Genomic DNA, 24019 nt, shown 5'->3' on the forward strand with positions numbered 1-24019 from the left:
CCACAGTTATATCCAAGTTACCTGTGTTACACATGTGCACGTGGTCAAGCACATGCGGACATGCATATACACATGTAATATTAACCTAAACATGCACAAATCTATGCCCATACCCATGCAAATGCTCACATATACACACAAACACTTGAATTTACATGTCAATTCCATGTGTACACACAGAAATACATGTACACACATGCTTCAGGTGATGTCTGGGATCAGGCTGGGAACCATGATTAACCTAATGTTCGGTAAGTCTCAGGAAGAACTAATACCCCCTTACCTTCACCCAACACAAAAGGGCCTTTTGGTGGAACACCTTAAATGACCTGTGAATCACCAGTTCTTGCCTCATGGGGGCAGGCTGGGGCCAGGGCATTGAGTAGGGCTAGGGTTACGGTTAGTAGATCTGGATGCTGAGCCTCCAGGCCAATACTGGGCATCGGCCTGGCATTGAACCCCAGCTGTAACTAGGACCCACAGCACAAGCCTTTTATGCTCACGCTATGTATACACCACCCCAGATAACCACATACCCCACTTGATCCACATATACTCCATTCAACCACCACCCTCACTCAGGCACCTACAGTTTCTAAAGCAGAGAGGGCTACCTGGAATGAGGCAAGTTCCATCCCTTCCTGGGTGTGTGATCTTGGGCAGGTTACTTCCTCTCTCTGTCCTCATCTACAAAGTGGGGGTGAAATAATAGGACTTTGCTCATAGGGTCGCTGCGAGAGTTAAATTAAATTGTGCTTGGTAAACACTCAATACTGTCGGCTGTTACCAATCTTATCATCATCAGTGAACTGTTAAGGGCTGCTCATGTGTGAAGGATGGTAATTTTCCATGGCCCTGACACGAATGTTACTAGACGTCTAAGAACCTCAGCAGAGTTAGAAGAGACTTGAGGGGATCACTGAGTCTGGAAACTTTATTTCCCAGTGAGGAATCTAAAGGTCAGGGAGGAGAAGGGACTAGTTCAAGGAGAACCAGGACTGGAACCCAGGGCTCTTCCACAGACCAAACTCCTCCTCAGATGTGAACTGCTCAGAGGAAAAAGAGAGAAGCCAAGCGTATCATCATCCTCTTCACTCTTACATCCATTCAACAAACATTTCTTAAGCCCTACTATGTTCGGACATTGTGCTGGTCACTCGCAACACTGGGCTATCTTTCCTTTGGCCCCACCACTTACCACCAAGGTATATCTGTTTGAGTTGCCCCCCACCCCAGACTTACCTGGGCTCCGGGTCACTGGGGGTGCACCTCCTCGAGACATATGCCATCTTCAAGGACATGTGTTTGGCATCACTGAGGTCCCGGGGAGGGGGGCCAGGGGAAGATGGCTGTCGCTGAAGGGGTGAAGCAGGAGGCAAATCCCAGCCAACCGAGGTCCCGCTGGCAGAGTTCTTGAAATACGGTGAGACCTCCTTCATATACTTGACTGGTCAGAGGACAGGTCAGCAGTTACATTGTTGTGACATGGGCTCCCATGGAGCACACACCACAATTGTCACTAATTCATAAGAGTTTAATTTATGTCCCATATCACTGTCCTCCTCTAGGTTAAAGTCTCTGACAGGGCAGTGTGGTAGAAAATACTGGATGCATGTCGACATCCATGCTCTCCTGTTGCCCCTGGTTTATAGACCAACCCATGTCCATGCCACCTGGAAGAAAAACCACACTTCCCAGCCTCCTTTGCAGCTAGGTGTGGCCACATGACTAAGTTCTAACCAAGTAAGCAGAAGTGTTTGGGCCTCTGGGATGGCTGCTTAAAGGGAATGGACAACAGGCACAACACGACAATGAAAGGGCACTGAGACAGGAGTCAGGAGGTGTACCTGCTCTTCCACTGGCCCATTGTTTGCCTCTATTTCTCCAGCCTGCTCATCTGCAAAGAGGAGGCATGGAATGAGATAGTCCTGTGGGACCAGCTGCCAATTGTCCTCCAATATAGGGATAGCCCTCCAGCTTGAGACTTCCTTTTCCAAGTGCTTACATGACCAAGTCTGGCCAATAGGATGAGAGCAGAAGGGATGTATGCTGCTGCCAAGTTCTGCCTATTAAAGAAAGAAGCATGCCTTTCCTTTCCTCCTCTTTTCCCCTGACACGGTTGAGCTGGCTGGAACACAGACTGGTGAAACACCATCCTGACCATGAGGACATGAGCCACAGTCTAAGGAAGGCTGACCAACAAAACAGAAATAAATGGACGCTGATACTTTGGAGATGCCATGTCAGACTTGTTCTCTTACCTAAGAAAGCAAGGATTTCTATTATATATTTATAAAAGATTTTTATGTATTTATTTGAGAGAGAGAGAGAGAGAGCATGCAAGCAGGGGGGGAGTAGAGGAGAAGGGAGAGGAACAAGTAGACTCTGCTCTGAGTGCAGACTCGATGTGGGACTCGATCCCAGGACCCTGAGATCATGACCTGAGCCAAAACTAAAAGTCAGATGTTCAACCAACTGAGCCATCCAGGTGCCCCAGGACTTCTATTATATTTAAGTCACAGTATTTTATGGGTCTCCTGTTATAGCAGCATAGCTTGTACCCTAACCAATATAGATGCTCTTAGCTCTGGCCAAACATCATTGAGTAAGTATAGTGGACACCTTCTAGAATAGCACTATCCAAAAGAGTTTTCTGTGCTTATGTAAATGTTCCATATATATGCTGTCCAATATAGTAGCCACTCACCACATGTGGCTATTGAGCACTTGAAATGTAGCTAGTACAAATGAGGAACTGAATTTTTATTTTTATTTAATCTTAATTAATTTTTTTAAAATTAAATTCAAATAGTCACTTGGAGCTAGTGGTGACCACACTGGACAACAGAGTTCTAGAATAACAGCCCAGATCTACTTCTCTGCCCAACTGACCCATAAATTCATGTTCTGATATGTGATCCTGCCCTTCTGGTTATGCTAGCTAGACCAAGGTGAACACCTGACCCACACTAGGCTACCCAAATTGAGACTGGGCGAGATTCTAGACGGTGTCTTGAATAGACATGAATGCTATGGGGGCAACCACCTTCTGCTATGGGGATAGAGAAGAGGAGAAAGCTGGTTTGTAGAGAGAATTAGTGGAGATGCATGTTGAGAGACAGAGGGAAGGCCCTGCCAATCATGTGCTAATGCTCCAGTTTCTGATACTCGTCCTTTAGAAAGTCGAACTACCATCCCAACGGGAGTTATGATATTTGCAACCAAAACAGTCTTGAGTGGGGCCTGGACCCATGCCTTTTTAGAAAAGGAAGATCTCACTAACAAAGGCAGCTAGAAGTGAAAGGCAATATGATGACAAGGTTGATCTGAGAAGAGCCTGATAGGAGTAGAGATTCAGAAACAAGTCAGTTTTCTTGACTACCTACTATGTGCCAGGTATTGGACTGGCCTTAGTAGGACTGGGATGGTAAACATATGCACTTGAGCTACTACTTCTTTATCCCTTGCTCATGGAAGACATCATAAATCAATCATAGTGTTCTATGGGAGACATTACCCATCCACTAAGGCTGACTGGTAATAAAATATTTTGGTCATTCTTTTTTTTTTTTTTTAAAGATTTTATTTATTTATTTGACAGAGAGAGACACAGCGAGAGAGGGAACACAAGCAGGGAGAGTGGGAGAGGGAGAAGCAGGCTCCCCACGGAGCAGGGAGCCCGATGCGGGCCTCGATCCCAGGACCCCGGGATCATGACCTGAGCCGAAGGCAGATGCTCAACGACTGAGCCACCCAAGCGCCCCAATTTTGGTCATTCTTGCTATATTTATTAGAGGTGCCTGGCTGGCTCAGTTGGTAGAGCATGCGACTCTTGATCTCAGGGTCATGAGTTTGAGCCCCACATTGGGCATGGAGCCTATAAAAATTTTTTAAAAATAAATTAAAATAATAAAATGCTATTTAAAAAAGCAGTCTAGGGCGCCTGGGGTGGCTCAGTCAGTGAAGTGTCTGCCTTCTGCTCAGGTCATGATCCCAGGGTCCTGGGATTGAGTCCCGTATCGTGCTCCCTGTTTGGTGGGGAGTCTGCTTCTCTCTCTCCCTCTGCCCCTGCCTCCTGCTCATGTTTGCTCATGCTTGCTCTCTCTCTCTCTCAAATAAATAGATAAAATCTTTTAAAAATAATAAAAAATAAAAAAGCAGTCTAGAGGAAGGCAATTTTAGGATTGGTTCAGTGACTCAATGACACTGAATTCAGGGTAGGCCTCTCTGCCATTCTCTTGGCCTTTGCCTCATGACCACAAGATGGCTGCCACAGCTCAAGCCAACCATTCCTTACATGACAAAACCCAAAGCAGGGAGGTGATAGGCAGAAAAAGGGCTTTCTCCTCACAACTCCTTATCAGAGAAGTAAATATTCCCAGGAATACTTATATCTCATTGGCCTGACTGGGCTCCATGCCCACTTCTAGCACAATCATTAGTAAAAGGGAATAGTCATGACTTAGACCATATTTCCACCCAATAACACCAGGATTCTGTTAGCAATGAAGAAGGGGAAATAGTTGGAAAGCAGGCAACCAACAGGGTCTGCCACATTTGCCCTGGCATCTGGACTGTTCCCAATTCTGATGAGCAGCAGTCTCCTCATCCCTAAAATCAGCTACTAGGAAGACAGTGTGTACATCAAAGTGGTTAAAAGACTTGCCCAAGTACTGGTCTCCCTTCCCCTAGCTAGGCTGTCCCCTCTGCTGCTCTACTAAGGGGTGCCTATGCCTGCTAATCCTTGGGCAGCCTCCCATTCTCTCCCCTTAACTACCATGCCCTCATGGCCATCTGGCTTGCTAACCATCTGACTTCTGGAGTCAAAGCCTTGCCAGTATGCTCTGCCTATGAGCAGACCAGCCAGGAAGGGGTGAGGAAGCAGTTACTGGCCCAGCTCCCTGGAAAAGCCAGATAAGAAGCTATTTCTATCACAGGAGACTGTCTCTCAGGCTCAGACAGGATACAAGGCAAACAGCAGTGAAAGCAAGAGGGAGTTATAAACCCTACTAGGGTTGGAAGAGCAATTAAGTTGAAAACAAGAGCAGGTTTTCTTTTTTTTTATTATTTTATTTTATTTATTTATTTGACAGAGAGACAGCGAGAGGGAACACACGCAGGGGGAGTGGGAGAGGGAGAAACAGGCTTCCCGAAGAGCAGGTTTTCTTAAGAGAATTAAGCCTAGGTCTGAAGTTTGGGAACTAGGACTAAAAATGACTCAATGACTCATCCTCATCGTTACAGCAATGACTTATCCCAGGACTGACTATTGGATTATGTCTCAAGGGGCAATGGAGGTGGAGGTGGAAATGGTTTGGCTAAATGATAGCCAAACCATTTCCCCCTTTTCTCTTTGCTAACAGAGTCCTGAGCCCTACTGGCTGGGCTTCTTCCCAAACAAGGAAGAAAATCATGATTGGTCAAGGCTAATCCTGATCTTTCCATCCCTCTTGCTTGTGATTGGTTCAGAAAGGGGCAGATGATACAATTCTGGCCAATGAGAAGTGAGGGAAAATACACTCCCTTCCCTTTCTCTCCTCTCTCTAGCCTTTACAAGTTGCTGGGAGGGGAGTTGGTCCTAGAATAACGATAGTCACTTTTTGAACACAAGGATTGGGGTCCACACACTGAGGATGGTGAAGCCTTAAACTAATCTACCTTGTAGTCATGCTGCTTTTAGGTATTCTGGGAAAAAACTCATTTCCTTCCATGTCTAAACGCCTTTAAACTGAGCTCCTATTACTTGCAGACAAAAGCATCCTGATTAATACGGCCTCCCCACCCCTCACCCTGTATGGGGAGAGGGATACAACTGATACATCCCCCTACTGTCATTAGCCACACCCCTGAATGAATAAAGTCCTGCTCTGGCTCCCCTGCACCTTTCATCAAAATCCAAGGCTCCCCAGGACCTGAGCCCTGCCTACCTCTCTGGCTTCATTTCCTGCCACATCCCTAATCTCACCCTCTAGTCTGATCATCCTGGCCTCTTCAGAGCTCTCAGGAGCTGTATGAGTTTCCAAACTTGTATACCTTTGAAAATGCAGTTCCCTCTGCACAGAATGCCCTTAGCACATAGTTTATTTTTTTAACGATTTCTATTTATTTATTTGAGAGACAGTGTGTGTGTGCTCGATAGCAGGGAGGGGCTGAGGGAGAGAGAGAGAGAATCTGAAGCAGACTCTGTGCTGAGCATGGAGACTAACACAAGGCTCGATCTCACAACCCTGAGAGATCATGACCTGAGCCGAAATCAAGAGTCAGACGCCCAATGGACTGAGCCACCCAGGCACCTCAGTACATAATTTAGGGACAGGCACTCTTGGATTTGCATTCCAGCTCCAGCGCTGTCTAGCTCTGTGACCATGGACAAGGAAATTCACCTGTCTGGGCCTCGTTCTGCAAGTCGATAAAAGAGGAATAACAATGTCTACCTCAGAGAGATTTTAGAATTAAATAAGATGATATAAAACATGTGGCACAGGTAAGAGACTCAAGAAATATGACTTTCTTACCTATCAGCCACCCCTGCCCTTCTTAGACCTCTGCCGTGATTTCATGTGTTGTGGCTCTCTCACCAAAATGGGAGCTCCTAGAGGACAGAAACTGGACTTGATTTGAACCCAGAGTCAGTGCTCTGTAAATGGAGAAATGAATGCGAGGGCAGAACAGGTTCATTCAGGAGGGAGAAGGTGCCACAGCCCAGCCCAGTTCCATCACCCCTCTAGGAAGCCTTCCCAGATGCCCACTCTGGATCCACTACATCCATCACTTCTGTGGTCCCCTAGACCCCACTTCCCTATGTGTCTGTGTGGGAGTCTGTGTCCCCCACCAGGCTGGGAGCACTGTGAGGGCAGGGACCTCATCTGATTCATCTCTGTGTCCCCGGAATCCAGCAGGGAACTCCTATGCTACATGCTCAGCAAATGAACATTTGTCAACTTTGAAGCCAGAGAAACTACTTAGAGCCCCTGCTCACCCAGGACGTCCCAGAACTGAGTTCTCCTTCTCCTTTCCCACAGAAACATACTATAAATGGACAGCGCACCAGCTGGTGCCCAAAACAGGGCTTGGGTTTCACAAACCAACTGGCTTGTCCCAGAGTGGGGGTGGGGTTCAGGAGGCCCCAGAGTATGGCCATAAATAGCCCAAGTCTGAGGCCTCCTCGCTGCTCGGATTTCTGTCTGAGTCACCCGACCAGGCAGGGTGGGGCTACCCAAAGGCAGTGGCCTGAGGACTGATGGCCCTGTGGTCAGCATTCTTGAGACTCCAAAGATAAGCCTAGTTGGTATCCACACCCTCCCCAGCCAAGCCCCTGCCCCAGGAGCCTGGTGAAGCAGTGACACGTGGATCATTCCTCCTCAGGGAAGCTAAGACACACAAACATAGGACACCCTGCCTCTTCCAGAGGCCCCCATTCCCCTACAGCTCTGCCAAGAAGAGACAGGACCCAGCCCTGGCGCCAAGGATCCAGGAAATAGATTCCACCAGAAACACAAGGAACTGAGACAGGGCAGGACCATTCACCTGGCCCAGTACAACTGGGAGGGAACATACGTGCTGCAGAGAGAAGGAGATACATCTGTTTTAGCTCAACACAGTATCCCCAGCACTTATCCCAGTGCTCAATAAATGCTTGTAACTGAATGTCCTGGCTTGGAGTCTTGACTGAAGCCTGTCCTCTAAGCTCAAGCTGTTCCTGTCTGTTCAGTGGGTGGTCACTTACTTGCCCCTGCCCGAAATCACATGGTCTATCCAATTGTTACTAGGCAACCTCTTCTGTCCTCCAGCCAAAATGTCAGTTCCATGAGAACAGGGACCTGTTTTCTTATTAACTAGGATATCCCAGAACCTAGTATAGTACCTGAATTTAGTACCAGGTAATCAGTAAGTATGAAATTTGTTCAGTGAATGAAGATAGACAGGCCTGGGGCTTCTCATCCTGGAGAGAAAACACTGAATGTGGGCTCTGGAGTGAGGCAGGTTTGGGTATAACTTCTTTGCTCTGTGACCTTGGACACAGTGACTTGACTTCTGTGACCCTCTTATTTCTTCCTCTTTAAAGATTTTTTATTTTATTTTATTTATTTAGAGAGAATGAGAGAAAGAGATCACATGCAAGCAGGGAGGGGGAAAGGGGCAGAGGGGGAGAGGAGAGAGATAATCTCAAGCAGACTCCATGCTGAGCGCAGAGCCCAACACGGGGCTTGATCCCATGACCCTGAGATCATGACCTGAGCTGAAATCGAGAGTCAGTTGCTTAACCGACTGAGCCACCCAGGCGCCCCAATTTCTTCATCTTTATAATGGGAGCAAAATATATTCATTTCTCAGGGTACTGAGACTCAATAGCTATAAAGCACTTTGCCCTGCCCAGCACAAAGTCTTCAGTAAACTGTAGTATGAAAAAAATAATAATAAATAAATAAATAAATAAAAACAAAAAAAAACTGTAGTATGGTTATTACTTCTGCTGCTGTTCTCAGTATGACTGTTTAAGGGGAGAGGCACAGGAAGCAGTGATGGGAAAAGGTTTCAATCCAGGCCCTGTCACCTGCTATCTGGCTCTGGTGAGTCCCAAGGTCTCTATGAGCCTCATTTCCCTTGCCTATACAATGGGCACTGATGTGCCGGCTCTCTGAGTAAGGTATTGTGAAGAGTCAAGTCCAGGCTGCCCACCTGCCCGCCAAGGATGGTATGGAGAGGACGCAGGATTCTAACAGGCTCTGGAAGGGGTGACCTTTACAGTTCTGCTGGTCTAGCAAGGCTGGGTTATAAATAGATCCCAGCCCCTGGCAGGCCCTGCTTCAGGCCTGACCAACAGGGCCTGCATTGCCACACTCTGGGGCATAGCGATCTCACCTGACCATACCCTTGTATAGGGGACACCATCTCTCAAGCCCCAAAGGCAAGTGAACCCTTTGACCTAACAACACCCTTTGCAGGAACCCCGCTTCAGATAAATGCTCACAGGTACACAGAGGGCTCACAGCACCATTGTCTATGGTGCAAAAGGCTAAGAACCCCTTGAATGTCCATGAGTAGGGGCTGCTAAATACAAGATGTGAGCTCCCGGAATGGAAGACCACTCAGTCTTGTTCATGGCTCTGTCCATGGCGCCAACATCAAGTCCTGGCACAGAGCAAATACTTGTTAAATGAATATATGAATCCCAATAATGGGATACTATTCAACCATTAAAAAGAATGAGACAGAGCTACACGTACTGAGTTGGAAATATGTCCTCAACTTGTGTAATGATAAAACAAATTTGGAAACTTTCTGAAAGTGTGAAAACATCAACTGTGGTTATCTCTACAAGAAGATAATTGCTTGGGGCGCCTGGGTAGCTCAGTCAATTAACTGTCTGACTTCGACTCAGGTCATGATCTCAGGATCCTGAGATGAAGCCCCATATTGGGCTCCCTGCTTAGCAGGGAGCCTGCTTCTCCCTTTCCCTCTGCCCTTCCCCCCACCCCTCTTGTGCACACACTCTCTCTCTCGCTCAAATAAATAAATAGATAATTTTTTTTTTTTTTAAAGAAGAAGGTGGGGTGCCAGGGTGGCTCAGTCGTTAGGCGTCTACCTTCGGCTCGGGTCATGGTCCCAGGGTCCTAGGATCGAGCCCCACATCAGGCTCCCTGCTTGGCGGGAGGCCTGCTTCTCCCTCTCCCACTCCCCCTGCTTGTGTTCCCTCTCTCGCTGTGTCTCTCCCTGTCAAATAAATAAATAAAATCTTTAAAAATAACAATAATAATAAAAAATTTAAAAAATAAAAAAGGAAGGTAATTGCTTTACATTCTCCTAGGGTTTTTTGTAAGTGTATATTACTTTTTACATTATTTTAAAAATCTACTTTACTTTTAAAAATATACCACCGCATGGGGTTACATGCAACTGATGAATCACTAATCCTACCTCTGAAACTAATAATACACTATGTGTTAACTAAATTGAATTTAAATTAAAAAATATATATATATATACACCAGTGCATTCCAAACCATGTAAGATAGGATCCAGAGATGGAGCTCGTCACCTCAATAAGCAAAGGGCTCCAGGACCTTAGTACTGGGAGAAATTTGCGCTTACTGAGAGCCCACCATAGACCAAGCACCAAGCTTGACTCTCACAAACACATCTTCACCTAATTGCAACAATTCAATGAGAAGGATCCTTCTGTAACAGTTGAATACATCGAATAAACTGTCTCCCAGGGGTGACATGACTTGAAGTGCATCAGAAACATTTAAGAGTTTTTTCATCTGGCAGATCTGAGCTCAAATCCCATCTCTGCCACAATGTGACCTTGGGAAAACAGCCTCACCTCTCTGAGTTTCAGTGTTCTCATCTGCACAATGGGACATCTAATTCATAGAGGCGGTTTTGAGGATTCAGTGAGAAAACATATGGAAGGCACCTAGCACAGTGCCTAGCACATTGTAGGTGCTCAATAAACAGCAGACACTACCATCACGATCATTATCTCATTATTTCCTCCACCACCATCAGCAGCCAGGCTCACACAGCGAACTGAGGCCCAGAACCTGTCTCCAGAGCCCCCACAGGCATTTTAATCAAGATCCAGGGAACAGGCCAGGCCCAGATTAAGTCAAGTTTTATCTACAGGCAGCCATGTGGCCTAAAGCCATGTGTGCATGTGTATGGGGTGGGGGTGTGTGTGTGTGTGTGGCCAAATAAATGCTTCCTTGAGAACAATGATTAGAACAACAGGTCTTTGTGGTCATGGAGGACTGGATGGGGGCTCCATTCAGAGGCCCCTCAGGTACGTCAGGGGCACAGCATCACTTAGCTAAGCCAAGCAGGGTGACTTCATATTTGCTGCATCCATGACTTATATCCCTCTTTTGACTGTAGTGATACATTAAGCCAGATTTTGGGCAGGACACCTGGCAGTGCCCATCTCCCAGGGGAGGAGCCTGCAGGAGTCCCAAGGACTCATCATGGATACTCTCAGGACTTAGTCAAGCCCTGGTTGAGCCTTGAGCCCCATCTTAAACATTTAGGAAAGTTAACCGCAATTGACAAGGTTCAGGTAAAGTAGAAAGGGTCAGAGATGGACCCCAGGGACAAATCCCTACTGACCAAGAGCTAATGTGTGCCGCTGGGCTCAGTGCCAGGCGTAGGGCTCTGAGACAAACTGCACATGAGTCCTGCCCTGAAAGACCTTCGAGTTCACTGGAGGAAACAACTGTGAGGGCCTGCTGCTGACATAAAGATGAGAGAGGCTGACATTCACTGAACGCTTCCACGTGAAAGACACTGTGCTATGCACTTCAAATGCACTGTCCCATCCTCAGAAAGAGCAAATAAACGAAATAATCGAGTACCTACTATGAGCACCAGCCTTGGCATGTTTTCGTTTTTAATCTTGCAGATAACCATGCAAGGTAGGTATTACCCAAGGCTGAAGCAATAGTGCCTTAGGCAACCAGACAGACCTCAGTTTGAATTCTGTCAATTTATTAGTCATATGACCTGAAGGACTTATTTATTCTCAACAAACCTTGGTGAACTTGTCTGTAAAATGGGGATTTATGGCAACTGCTATCACTCTACGCTGCCTTTTTTTTTTTTTTAAGATTTATTTATTTATTTTAGAGATAGAGGGAGAGACACAAAGGGAGAGAGCAAGGGGAGGGGCAGAAGAAGAGGAAAAGAGAGAAGCCACAAGCCGACGGAGCTGAGTGCAGAGCCTGACGCAGGGCTCGATCCCAGGACCCTGAGATCATGACCTGAGCCAAAACCAAGAGTCGGTCACTCAACCGACTAAGCCACCCAGGCGCCCCACACTATATTGCCTTTTATCATGAATATTTGTGCACATGCTACTCTATGCCTGTTATCTTTTAAAAGTTTGATCTTGGGGCGCCTGGGTGGCTCAGTCGTTAAGCGTCTGCCTTTGGCTCAGGTCATCACCCCAGGGTCCTGGGATTGAGCCCCATATCGGGCTCCCTGCTCCACAGGAAGCCTGCTTCTCCCTCTCTCACTCCCCCTGCTTGTGTTCCCTCTCAAACCGTGTCTCTCTCTGTCAAATAAATAAATAAAATCTTTAAAAAAAAAAAAAAAAGTTTGATCTTTACGTGGGATGTACCTTCTCTATTTTGTACAAAGTATTGAAACTGACTTTTTTACTATCCTTTAGTATTATTATTATTTTTTAAAATTTTATTTTTAAGTAATTTCTACACCCAACGTGGGGCTCAAACTCACAACCCAAAGATCAAGAGTCACATGCATGGGGCTCCTGGTGGCTCAATCAGTTAAGCATCAGACTCTTGGTATGGGCTCAGGTCATGATCTCAGAGTTGTGTGAGATTGAGCCCCAGCTCAGGCTCTGTGCTTAGTGTGGAGCCTGCTTAAGACTCTCTCTCCCTGGGATGCCTGCGTGGCTCCGTTGTTAAGCATCTGCCTTCAGCTCAGGTCATGATCTCAGGGTCCTGGGATCGAGCCCTGTGTTGGGCTCCCTGCTCAGCAGGAAGGCTGCTTCTCCCTCTCCCACTCCCCCTGCTTGTGTTCCCTCTCTCGCTGTCTCTCTCTGTCAAATAAATAAATAAAATCTTTAAAAAAAAAAAAAAGACTTTCTCTCCCTCTCCCTCTGCCCCTCCCCCTGCTCACACCCCTCCCCCCTCTCTCTTTCTCTCAAATAAATAAATCTTTTTTTTTTTTTTTTAAAGAGTGATGGGGCACCTGGGGGGCTCAGTCAGTTACGTGTCTGCCTTCGGCTCAGGTCATGATCCCAAGGTCCTGGGATAGAGCCCCACATCGGGCTCCCTGCTTAGTGGGGAGCCTGCCTCTCCCTCTCCCTCTGCCTCTCTCCTGGGCTTGTACTCACTCTCACTCTCTCTCTCTCTCAAATAAATAAAATCTTAAAAAAAAAAAGAGTGGCATGCTCTACCAACTGAGCCAGCCAGGTGCCCCTGTCCCTTTAGTATTATTTTTTAATGCATCACAGGCTCTCTGTTGTCCCTGTCTTGCCAGCCACAATGGGAGTGGAGGGGGTGGGCGGGGTGGATAGCATTTGGCCGTCTCTCCCTTTTCCCCCAGGCCCAGTCTCCAAGGGCCCCGGTTAGGCCTGGCTCCAGGTCTGTGCACACAATGGGCCTCTCTAAGCAGCAGACAGAGGCGTGTTGGCTGCCAGCTTGGGCCCAGACTCTGATCACAAACACATCCCTGTGGCTGAGAACAAGCTGAAAACATTTGTGCAAACCCCTGACCTAGGAGAGGAAAGGGCCTAGAAGGCAGGCTGGGGTTACCAAGGCCCAGCTGAACCCCTGACTTAGGCCAGGGAAGTAGGGCTGGCACCCAGTTAGCTAGTGACATCTGTCCTTCTAGGATGCTCTCAGGGGACTCTGTACGCACTGAGCCCCAGGCCTCAGGAAAGACGCCCAGCTGCCCTGCCAGGTTCACATCCAAAGGACAGGCCATCTTTCCATGGCCCCTTGGAGGTGGCCTCAGGAGTGGAATGGGGGACGGGAAGTTTTGAACAATGTGGCTAGTAATGAGCTCCAAGGCAGAACCTAGGCCCAGAGAGGGTCTCAGGAGCCCTGAGTCCAGACTGGTGAAGCTGCCAGACCCTTACCTTCTCCACAAGGTCCCCCATATCTCAAGGACCAACCACATCCGTATCCTAGCTCCCTCAAATCCTCCAGGCTTCTCAGGTCACTTCTGCTATTCAGAGACTCTTGACCCCAATGCCTGCCCCCCGCCCCCTGCCCCTTTGCTGCCCTCGGTGGAATTATCCTTTCACAAGCCTGCTGGGCTAGGAGAGCAGCTCAAAAGAGACTTCAACTAAGAAAACGCTGGTAAAAACTAACAAGAAGGCCACAACCTCCAGACTCTTCCTCCTATCCAAGCCTGCTTAGGTCAAACCACCACCATCTCCTTCCTATTCATGGTCCCAGCTTCCTCGCTGCCATTCTGCATCTATTTCTGCCTCCCTCCAAACCAGGCTGATGCTGCTAAAACCCAGATGTGCCCATGTACTGCTCCTGCTGAACCCTTTTTAATGGCTCTCTGTTTCCCTCCAGAGGAAGTCCAAATGCCTTTAGCCTGGCATTCAAGGCCCTGAAGGCTCTCAGTTGGGACAGCCTCCTCTTTCTCCACTCCCTCACACCCTTGGCTCAGATAAAGCTAATTAGTCCCCAGTCAGTTCTCCAGCTAAGTCAAGTCATTTCACCCCCCTGAGGTCTTGCTCACACAGCTCTCCTGACTGGAATGCCCTTCTCCCACCCCATACCCACATCTGCTTACTGTTCATAAAGTGCCAGCACCCCCGCCTCCAGGAAGTCTTTCCTGACTATCCAGAGAGATGTAACCACCGCCTCCTCTGATCCCTGGGCAGACCCCATCTCAGCACCTACGACATATCCATAATCTGGTAGTTTTGCTCAGCTGTCCCCCCACTAGACTTGAGATTCCCCTCAAAACCACTGAGTAGAGCAGTATAAAGGGACGAGGAAAAAGAAAGCAGAGAGCACTCTCATCCAAAAGGGAGGAATACTATGGGAAGATTATAAACAACTTTATGCCAATAAATCTGACAACTTAGATGAAATGGACAAATTCTTTAAAAGACATAAACTAGCGAAGTTCATTCAAGAAAAAATAGATCATCAAAACCGCCCTATTAAGAACACTAGAACTGCAGTTAAAAACCTTTCTATAAAAATGGCTTCCTTGGATGGGGCGCCTGGGTGGCTCAGTTGGTTAAGCATCTGCCTTCGGCTCAGGTCATGATCCCAGGGTCCTGGGATCGAGCCCCACATCGGGCTCCCTGCTCTGCGGGAAGCCTGCTTCTCCCTCTCACACTCCCCCTGCTTGTGTTCCCTCTCTCGCTGTGTCTCTCTCTGTCAAATAAATAAATAAAATCTTTAAAAATAATTAATTAATTAATTAATTAATTAATTAATTAATTAAAAATAAAAATGGCTTCCTTGGAGAATGCTACCAAACATTTCAGGAGGAAATAATACCAATTCTAAATAAATGTGATGGGAGGAGGGTAGTTACTAATGTTTGCTGAGTGCCTACAATGTGCCACATCCTATTCTGGGCAAGAGACAGGCCAGGTTCCAGCCAGAGACCTGGGGCAAGGTTTGCCAAAGAAAGATCTTACCCTGGGAAAAGTCTCAGAAAATGTAACAGCTAGAGACCCTCAATCCTGGAACAATACATATGTTAATTCTCTTTCCTACTGTATCCATGATAGATGTTGCTAATCACTTCCAGCTCCTTTCTGCTGAGCCCAGACAAGACTTCCCAATCCTTCCAAATACGAGCCTCCCGGTAGCCACCAGGGAAGATGACACTCAAAATGAAAGCCATTAGTCATCTCTGATCTAGTCTAATCCCAACCGATAGGGAAACTGAGGGCCAGAGAAGGCAAGGGTCTTACCCAAGGCCAGAGATTCATCACAGAGCAGACAGATTTTAGAAATTGATTTTTAAACAGTTTGTATGAACAAGACAGTGTTTATGCTTTGTCCCCTCCACCAGATGGGGAACTCCTTCAGGAGAGGGCCTGGGCCTGATTTAGCTTCTGACCCCAATGCTCTGCACACCAGGTACATAATAGGTGTCTATAAATGCTTCTTGGCTTAGTAAGGAAGGAATAGAGTACCAGACTGATATTTGTACCAGTCTTTTGTCTTGCTGGGTTACTAGTACCAGAAGGCTTGGGTATTAGCTCCTGAAGCCAAGAGATGCCTTAAGCTTCCAACACTCAAAGAGGCTATCTTCTCGGGGCGCCTGGGTGGCTCAGTTGTTAAGCGTCTGCCTTCGGCTCAGGTCATGATCCCATGGACCTGGGATCGAGCCCTGCATCAGGCTCCCTGCTCAGTGGGAAGCCTGCTTCTTCCTCTCCCACCCCCCCCTGCTTGTGTTCCCTCTCTCGTTGTGTCTCTCTCTGTCAAATAAATAATAAAAAAAAAAATCTTAAAAAAAAAAAAAGAGGGGCGCCTGGGTGGCTCAGTCGGTTAAGCGGCTGCCTTTGGCTCAGGTCATGATCCTGGAGTCCCGGGATCGAGTCCCGCATCGGGCTCCCTGCTTGGCGGGAAGCCTGCTTCTCCCTCTCCCACTCCCCCTGCTTGTGTTCCCTCTCGCTGTGTCTCTCTCTGTCAAATAAATAAAATCTTTAAAAAAAAAAAAAAAATAGAGAAAAAAAAAAAAGAGGCTATCTTCTCAGAATGACCCATGCTGAGAACCCAGATAGAGAGACATTCTCAACCTAAATATGAGAGGGTGAGGGGGACCTCGGTGTGGGTTAGAAATGTGTCTACAGTAGAAATCTCACCACCTCCAGATTAAACTTTCAAAGCGCAGAAACTAAAAGATCTTCTCAAGTCAACCAAAACATGACATTTTGATGAGTTTCAACTGCATTACTGGCTATAATATCAAAGTAATGAGGCATAGGGTAGGGAGAGTCCCTTATATCTATATCATTTATGAGTGATCTTGTGATTTAACTTTGCTGTTAAGATATGACTGTTACACTTAAGCTTCAAGGACCAATACCACAGAGTTGACTTTTTTTAAAGTATATATTTTTTTAAAAATGCACCAGTGGTACTTAAATACATACACCGAAAATGTAAAAATAAAACAAAACTGAGAGAGAACCGAGGTCAGGGCCACAAGCATGCCAAAGATCACCCAGAGCCTGTTTGTTTCTGTGGCCTCTTGGAGACCTGTTTGGGGAAATAAAGGCAATCTATCAGGATCCAGGCCTGGGGCTCAGCTCAGCAGCTTCACTAGCTATGGCATTCTCCATCAGCCCCCGCCATCTCCCTGTGCCTGTTCTGGGCCAAGAGCCAAACACACATTCCTCAGGCCCCCACAGCTTCCGGAATTGAGGGGAGTTTGAAGAAAGGGCTGAGCAAGGCAGAAACCTCCTGAGAGAGATGGCAAAAGGCAGATATGGGACAGCCACAGCATGGAGCTTATCACAACCGATGGGGAAGCCAAGGCCCAGAGAAGACAAAGGACTCATCCAAGACCACACAATGCGAGGATAGTGGAGGGGAACTACCAAGGTCCCCCTCCAAAACTCCTCTCTGATCCTTGCTGGAAGGATCTGATGTTCTGCAACATAAAGGCCAAGTCTTCTCCCCAAGGAGGATGGGTCTTAGGGTTTCAGGGTCCCTGGAGCTGGGAGCTCTCCAGTTTCCTCAAGAGAGAATATTAACTGCCCCTTCCCCAGTCCCTCACTGCCCCTCTCTTTCCCTGATTCACTCACTGGGTGGCAGATCCTGCCATGTACCTTTTGTCCTGATCACACAACCCAGCAAGACAAAAGTGACATCCCTATTTTACAGATGAGGAAACGAAAGCTCAGGGAAATGAAATGACTTGTCCAAGTCTACAGAGCTCATGAATAGGAGAAAGGAAATGAAAACTAGGTCTGGGGGCGCCTGGGTGGCTCAGTTGGTTAAGCGACTGCCTTCAGCTCAGGTCATGATCCTGGAGTCCCAGGATCGAGTCCCGCATCGGGCTCCCTGCTCAGTAGGGAGTCTGCTGCTCCCTCTGACCCTCCCCCATCTCATGCTCTCTCTCTATCTCATTCTCTCTCTCAAATAAATAAAATCTTAAAAAAAAAAAAGAAAGAAAGAAAACTAGGTCTGTCTGGCTCTGCGCTGGCTCTCCCACCACCACCCCATACTATGTCAAGGCAGGTCCCCACATTCTGTTTCTGTTTTCAACCCTGCCCACCTCCCAACCCCCACTGCTGGGCTGGGGCCACTTGAGGCCTGGGAGAAGCAGGAAAGAATTGAACACCCTTGGGGTCCCCAGTGCTTACCCTCCAGCACCACCTCTTTGCCTGTCTTCTTCAGGACCTGCACCGCTTCATCATGGGTAGCAGAGGAGAGGTCCTCCCCATTCACAGACAAGATGGCATCCCCCACGAAGAGGGACTCAGTCTGGTCAGCTGCCAGGCCCTTGAAGATCTTGGAAATGAGAATAGGCATCTTGTTCTCCCGGCCCCCTGCACAGGCACAGAAAGAGGAAGAAACTGAGGCAGATACTCCAATGCTTGAAGAGTCACATGAAGGCAAAATTATTTCTGAAGGCCTACCTCAGTGCCCAGCCCAGTGCCAAGAAAGCGGGGATGAGAGAGTAAAGAGGATCTCAGAAATGAGTCTTAGAAGTCTGGAACACTAATAAATCATGTTCTAAATTCATAAAGGAGTTTGGTCACTGGATCCTTGGCTAAATGCTTTGGGTGTTTGCCTGTGTTTGAGCAACTTACAAGTGCTTCAATAGCTTTTTCTTAAATATTTTGTATCTTAAGCAATTTTCCCACAATGGGGGAACCCACTGATACCCCTTAATCTGCAATAAAGATAGAAGTCAGTTATTGCTATGATCCCCCAAGGATCTCTTCAGCAATTGGAAAGTTTTACAATCTGGGACCCAGCTGAAAACCAAAGCCTTAAAGTCTAGATTTCAAAGGCCTATCCAAATTACATCTCTGATACAAAAAAAGCTAATACATCTTACTGAATCGCTTTATTGCTAAGCTCTTGAATATCCTTTTAAAATATGAAATAGTCATAATAGTTCACATTAGTTTCACATACCAAGTGCCAAGCACCGAGCTAAATGCTTTCAATGTTGTCTCACTGCATCTTCACAACATCCCAATCACACAGGCATGCTCAGTTTCCTCTCAGGAAAAATGAAGTGCGGAGAGAAGCCCCTGGCCCAAGGTCATCCAGCAGTATCTGAACCTAGGTCTCCTGGCTCCAGAACCAACACTTTTAACCCTATAGTTGACTGTAAGTCAGGCCCTCAGATATCACATTACCAGTCTATCCCAGAATACTGAAGATGAGGAACTAGTGGTCCATAAAGAAGTCATTATTTCAAGGTCACACAACAAATTGGTGGCAAAGGTCAGACTGCAACGCCTCTCCTGGGCCCCACACAGGCCCAACAGTTTGCTCACTGCACTGCACAGGATTTGAAGCCTAGAAAGGAATGGGTTTTTTTCTTTTTTTTTTTTTAAGATTTTATTTATTTATTTGACAGAGCAAGAGAGGGAGAGAGAGAGAGCACAAGCAGGGGGAGGGGCAGAGAGAGAAGGAGAAGCAGGCTCCCCGCTGAGCAGGGAGCCCGATGCAAGGCTCAATCCCGGGACCCTGAGATCATGACCTGAGCCGAAGGCAGATGCTTAACTCACTGAGCCACCCAGGTGCCCCAAGGAATGGGTTTCTATTTATATCTGCTCTCCTCCACCAGAAACTTGGGACTTCAGTTCAGTTTGAAGATATGATCATTCCAGGCTGCCTCAGGCTGGGCTGGACCCTCAGAGGGAGGTCACCACGGCAACAAGAGCCCAGGCTCTATCCATGAAGAAGTGAATGGAGCTGGTCCTTCCCCTGACCCCTCCTAAAAGTACCTTCACTCCCAACTCTAAGTATGGAGCTAAGGAGTAACTTTATGTGACCTTGGAAAGTCCGTGCTCCTCTCCAAGTCTCAGCTTGTCCATCTGTAAAATGGAACTCTATATTAACTCTAAGTTCCTTTCTGCTTTAAAACACTGAGTGTACAATTTCTGGATTGATCTGTTGCCCTCTCCCATTCTGGAGTTTAGGAGCAAGACTGGTGTCCACTCTCTGTCTTTCCCATTTTTCCCTTTTAAATTCCTTTGGTCGGCTGCCTGGGAATGTGCCCTTCCTTGAGGAAGAACCATATCTCCTGGGCACTCTCTTAAGGCCTGATAATTGAGGTTCAAATCCCAGCACTGTCCTTCACTGTCTGTGCCTGGGAAAATTGTTTTACTTTTCTGAGTCTCGGTTTCCCTACCTGCAAAGTGGAGATTGTGCTCCCCACTTTTTACCACTTGTCGCCTGGATGAAATGCATCATAAGCCTAGAGTACCGGGCACAGCATTCAGCACATAGTGGTAGCTGAGTCACCACCATCCCCACCCTCTCCCCCAGGCCAAAGGGTCTGAAGACACCAATGAATAGACCTAGCACCAGCAGAGAGAACAGTGCATATCCAAGGTGATAGAAGAGCTGACACCCTTTCCCAAGGCAGATAGCGCCCTGAGAAGCAGATGGGTAGGAATGGTGAATCCAGCTGCTGGGAGCGTACTGGGATTTTAAGCAGTATGGTTAGTTGCTTTGGGAGTCTCTCCTGGCCTCCATTTTTCCTCTCATCTAACGGCAGTAATGAACCAGGCACCTACTGTGTGCTTGCAGGGTGAGTACTTCAGACTCCTGTTCTCACAGAAACGTTACAACTCAATCATTAGCTTCATTATATAGTGAGGAAACTGAAGTTCAGAGACGGGAAGGGACTTGTCTAAGTTCACACAGATCCAGGACTCAAACATAATCTGGCTGCATCCTAAAGAAAGCTCTCAGTAATTGGAGAATTTCTCAGAGAAGAGTAACAACTCTATGTCCACTCCTCTCAATTCTGCCTAAGGTGATGATGGCCAGATCAGGTAACTCAAGCCCAGGACTCTCTGCCTAGGCACACAGGGTCCTGGGTCCTCAGATTGCTAGGTCCTTCCTGGACCCCTGTCTGTGAGCCCGGCTTGTGCCTCTACCCAAGTCTCCAAACCTGTACTCCCAACTCCAGGCCTTACCCCTCCCCTCCACCTTGGTTGTGTCTCAGGGACTTCCTTCCTCCTGGCTTCCCAGGCCTCAGTCCCCTTTCTCCATCCTTTGCTCTCCTAAGGCCCCTCTCGTCCTTGATGTCCATGCAACCCCGACATCTCTATGCCTCCACACAGAACTCCCCACCCACCTGTCCTTGGTGCGCCCCAACCCGCTCCACCTGTGCCTTCCGACTGAGGCCTCCGACTCCCGAAACCCCTCCGACCTTGGTGCTCCCGGTGTCCTCGTTCCCTCTGCCCCCTCAGACACCCTCCTTGCCCCCAGACAGAAGTCTTCCAACTCCACGTCCTCCGTAGACTGCCAGCCTCCGCGACCCCCGCGCCCTCGGCGGCCCCACAGACACCGCGCCCCCCGTGCCCACCTTTGATGCTGATGCCCAGCCCGCCGGCGTCGGCCTTGCGCACCGTCACCCGGCGCCGCTGGAGCAGCAGAGCCTCGGGCAGCTGCGGGGGCGCCGCGCCAGGCTCGGCGGCGCCGTTGAGCTGCGCGGGCTCCGGCTCCCGCGGGGCGCCGGGCTCCGGGCCGAGCTCGCCGTCGGCGGGGCTCACGGTCAGAGCGTCCTCCGCCAGACTGAGCAGCACCCGCTGCCACCGCTCGCCGCCAGCCCCCGAGCCAGGCCCGGCGCGCAGTTCCAGCAGCCCGGTGCGCGGGGAGCGCCTGCCGGACGCCATCTTCGCCTCCGAGCCCCCGGGCGGCCGCGCTCGCCCTGCCCCACAGTGCCCGGCCCGCTCCGACCGAGCGCCCAGGGCAGAGGGCAGCGGGTGCCCGACTGGACCAGCCGCTACCCTACCCCCGGCCGCTGGGGGGCTGGGGGGGTGGAACCTCGGGGCGGGGCTGCCCGGGGGTGTGGCTACGGCGAGGGGCGGGGCCGCAGGCAAACAGGTTAGGACGCGGCGGCGCCCAGGTCTTGAAGGATGCAGTGTGGGACTACTTGGGGGTTGCGGGCGTAGGGGGCAGGGGGTGGGGTCAAGAGGTAAGGAAAGAAGCGGGTAAGTGCGGGCCTGGGCGGGGCCATAAGGGGGCCGGGCTTCGTATCGGGAGCAGGATCCTGCGACAGAGACTCTGAGCTCCCCCAGGCCGTCGAGGGCCGGGACCGTATCTCACGGGGGTAGGAGCCCAAGAGAAAGAGGTGGAACCATGGATCCTGGTGCGAGGCTTTGGCCGTCGGGGCTGAGCTATGTATGGCGGAGAGCTGCTCTCCAGGGACTGGACTTGTGGAGACACCGAGCCCCCAGGGACTTCGCAGGCGGGGTTTGGAAGGAGTTGGGTTTACGATGTGGGGCCGGGCCTTAGGTCTGTGGGCGTGGCTTAGCTGGGGCGTGGTTTCTAAGGCGGACAGGTCCCGCCCACCGGGAATGAGCACGTTGCTGGCTGTTTAGGGCTTGGGGAGGGGATGGACACGGTCCCCACCTCGAAATTGGATGGGAGTTTAAGAGATTAACCACCTGTTCTGTTAACAGTAGAACAAAGAGGGGCGCCTGGGTGGCTCAGTCGTTAAGCGTCTGCCTTCAGCTCGGGTCATGATCCCAGGGTCCTGGGATCGAGCCCCGCATCGGGCTCCCTGCTCTGCAGGAAGTCTGCTTCTCCTTCTCCCACTCCCCCTGCTTGTGTTCCCTCTCTCGCTGTGTCTCTCTCTGTCAAATAAATAAAATCTTTAAAAAAAAAAAAAAAAAAAAAACACAGTAGAACAGAGAAAAGCCTGAAGACCCACACTCTCTGAGAGACCTGGCTGGAGGAGAGCTCAGAGCTCCTGGTGTAAGGAAAGAGGGCTGGAAGGTGGGGCTCTAGGTCTGGGCGTCACTCTCTTACCTCCTTGTAGACCTGGATCCCATCACTTCACTTTTCTAGGCTTCAATTTCCTTATCTATGAAATGGGGATCACAAGAAATGCTACCTCACAGGGTTTGTGTCAGGATTAAATCAATGTGAAAATGCATTGTAAACTGTGACTCCTGTGCAATCAATATAGTCGCTTTTGGGCGCCTGGTGGCTCAGTTGGTTAAGCGACTGCACACAGGGTCCTGTGTGTCTCTCTCTCACTCTCTCTCAAATAAATAAATAAATAATCTTTAAAATATATATATAGTCGCTTTTATTTATTTTTTAAAGATTTATTTTTTTTAAAGATTTTATTTATTTATTTATTTGACAGAGAGAGAGAGCACAAGCAGGCGGAGTAGCAGGGAGAGGGAGAAGCAGGCTCCTGCTGAGCAAGGAGCCCTATGTGGGGCTCGATCCCAGGACCCTGGGCTCATGACCTGAGCTGAAGGCAGTTGCCTAAACAATTGAGCCACCCAGGCGCCCCAGATTTTATTTATTTATTTGACACAGAGAGAGAGAGAGAGCACAAGCAGAGGGAGAGCAGAGGGAGAGGGAGAAGCAGGCTCCCCACTGAGCAGGGAGCCTCACGTGGGGCTCCATCCCAAGACCCCGGGATCATGACCTGAGCCACCCAGTCACCCCTAGTCGCTTTTATTTATTGAATGCTTACTATTGTCCAGAACTAGATCTGAGCATGTCCCTGTTTTATCTCAACTTTACAGTAGCCTCATGGAGTAGCTGCAGTTAACAACACTCCCATTATACAGTAAGGGAAAACTTGGATTTAGAAGGCCTAATTGGCCCATCACACATTTGTGAGTAGGACAGAGCAGGGACTCAAACCGAGGCTTGTTTGACACAGTGCCTAGGCACTGAACCACTGCCAGATAGCTGCCAAATACAGAAGTGAGGTAGGATCCTTACCAGAAAAATCCCACCAAATCACACACTTCACCCAGCCTTCATATCTGCCCCTCGTCTCTGGCTCCCGCACCTCGCAGGGAGGTGTCAGGCAATAAAGAGTTAGGGCCACATCACTATGTAGACTCCCTGCACCTTCAGGTAGATATGATCAAGGGAAAAAGGAAACTCACAAGAAAACAGGTACATATACCAGTTGTCCACAGCAAACTATGTTTGCAAATAACTAGAGACCAGCCCAACTATCCAACTATAAGGAAATGGCTCTATACCACTGAAAATCCACAGAGACCACATCATAATACATATGTGTTACATACACATGTACATATAATACACAGATGCCATCTATTCAACTTGCTGTACATTGGCACACCAGCTGGCTGATTTATAGACATTGTCATTTAAATCTCACACATCCTGCACAGCCTATTATCCCCATTTTAGAGATGGGGAAATTGAGACATGCTCTTCTGACTGAGCCAGCCAGGCGCCACTATGCATTGATTTTTTTTTTAAGATTTTTTATTTATTTATTTGATAGAGAGAGACACAGCGAGAGAGGGAACACAAGCAGGGGGAGTGGAAGAGGGAGAAGCGGGCTTCCCGCCAAGCAGGGAGCC

At 48.6% G+C, this 24019-nt stretch overlaps 1 protein-coding gene across 1 annotated transcript in view; it reads right to left on the bottom strand.

The window, feature by feature from the left end:
• Positions 1-21445, bottom strand: part of SNTA1 (syntrophin alpha 1) — a 28933-nt gene extending 7488 nt beyond the window's left edge. Inside the window, exons 1-3 of the mRNA XM_045885606.3 lie at positions 21016-21445; positions 17822-18007; positions 1243-1447 (exon numbers count right to left, since the gene is read on the bottom strand). Of these exons, the coding sequence (XP_045741562.1) occupies positions 1243-1447; positions 17822-18007; positions 21016-21325 (701 nt within the window). The 5' untranslated portion in view covers positions 21326-21445. The remainder of the gene's footprint in view (positions 1-1242; positions 1448-17821; positions 18008-21015) is intronic.
• Between the last annotated feature and the right edge of the window lie 2574 nt (positions 21446-24019).

This window comes from Mirounga angustirostris, unplaced genomic scaffold (genome assembly GCF_029215605.1).
Source record: "Mirounga angustirostris isolate CCGP_5_RB_7025 unplaced genomic scaffold, mMirAng1.0.hap1 SCAF_10, whole genome shotgun sequence".
NCBI classification, from domain to species: domain Eukaryota; kingdom Metazoa; phylum Chordata; class Mammalia; order Carnivora; family Phocidae; genus Mirounga; species Mirounga angustirostris.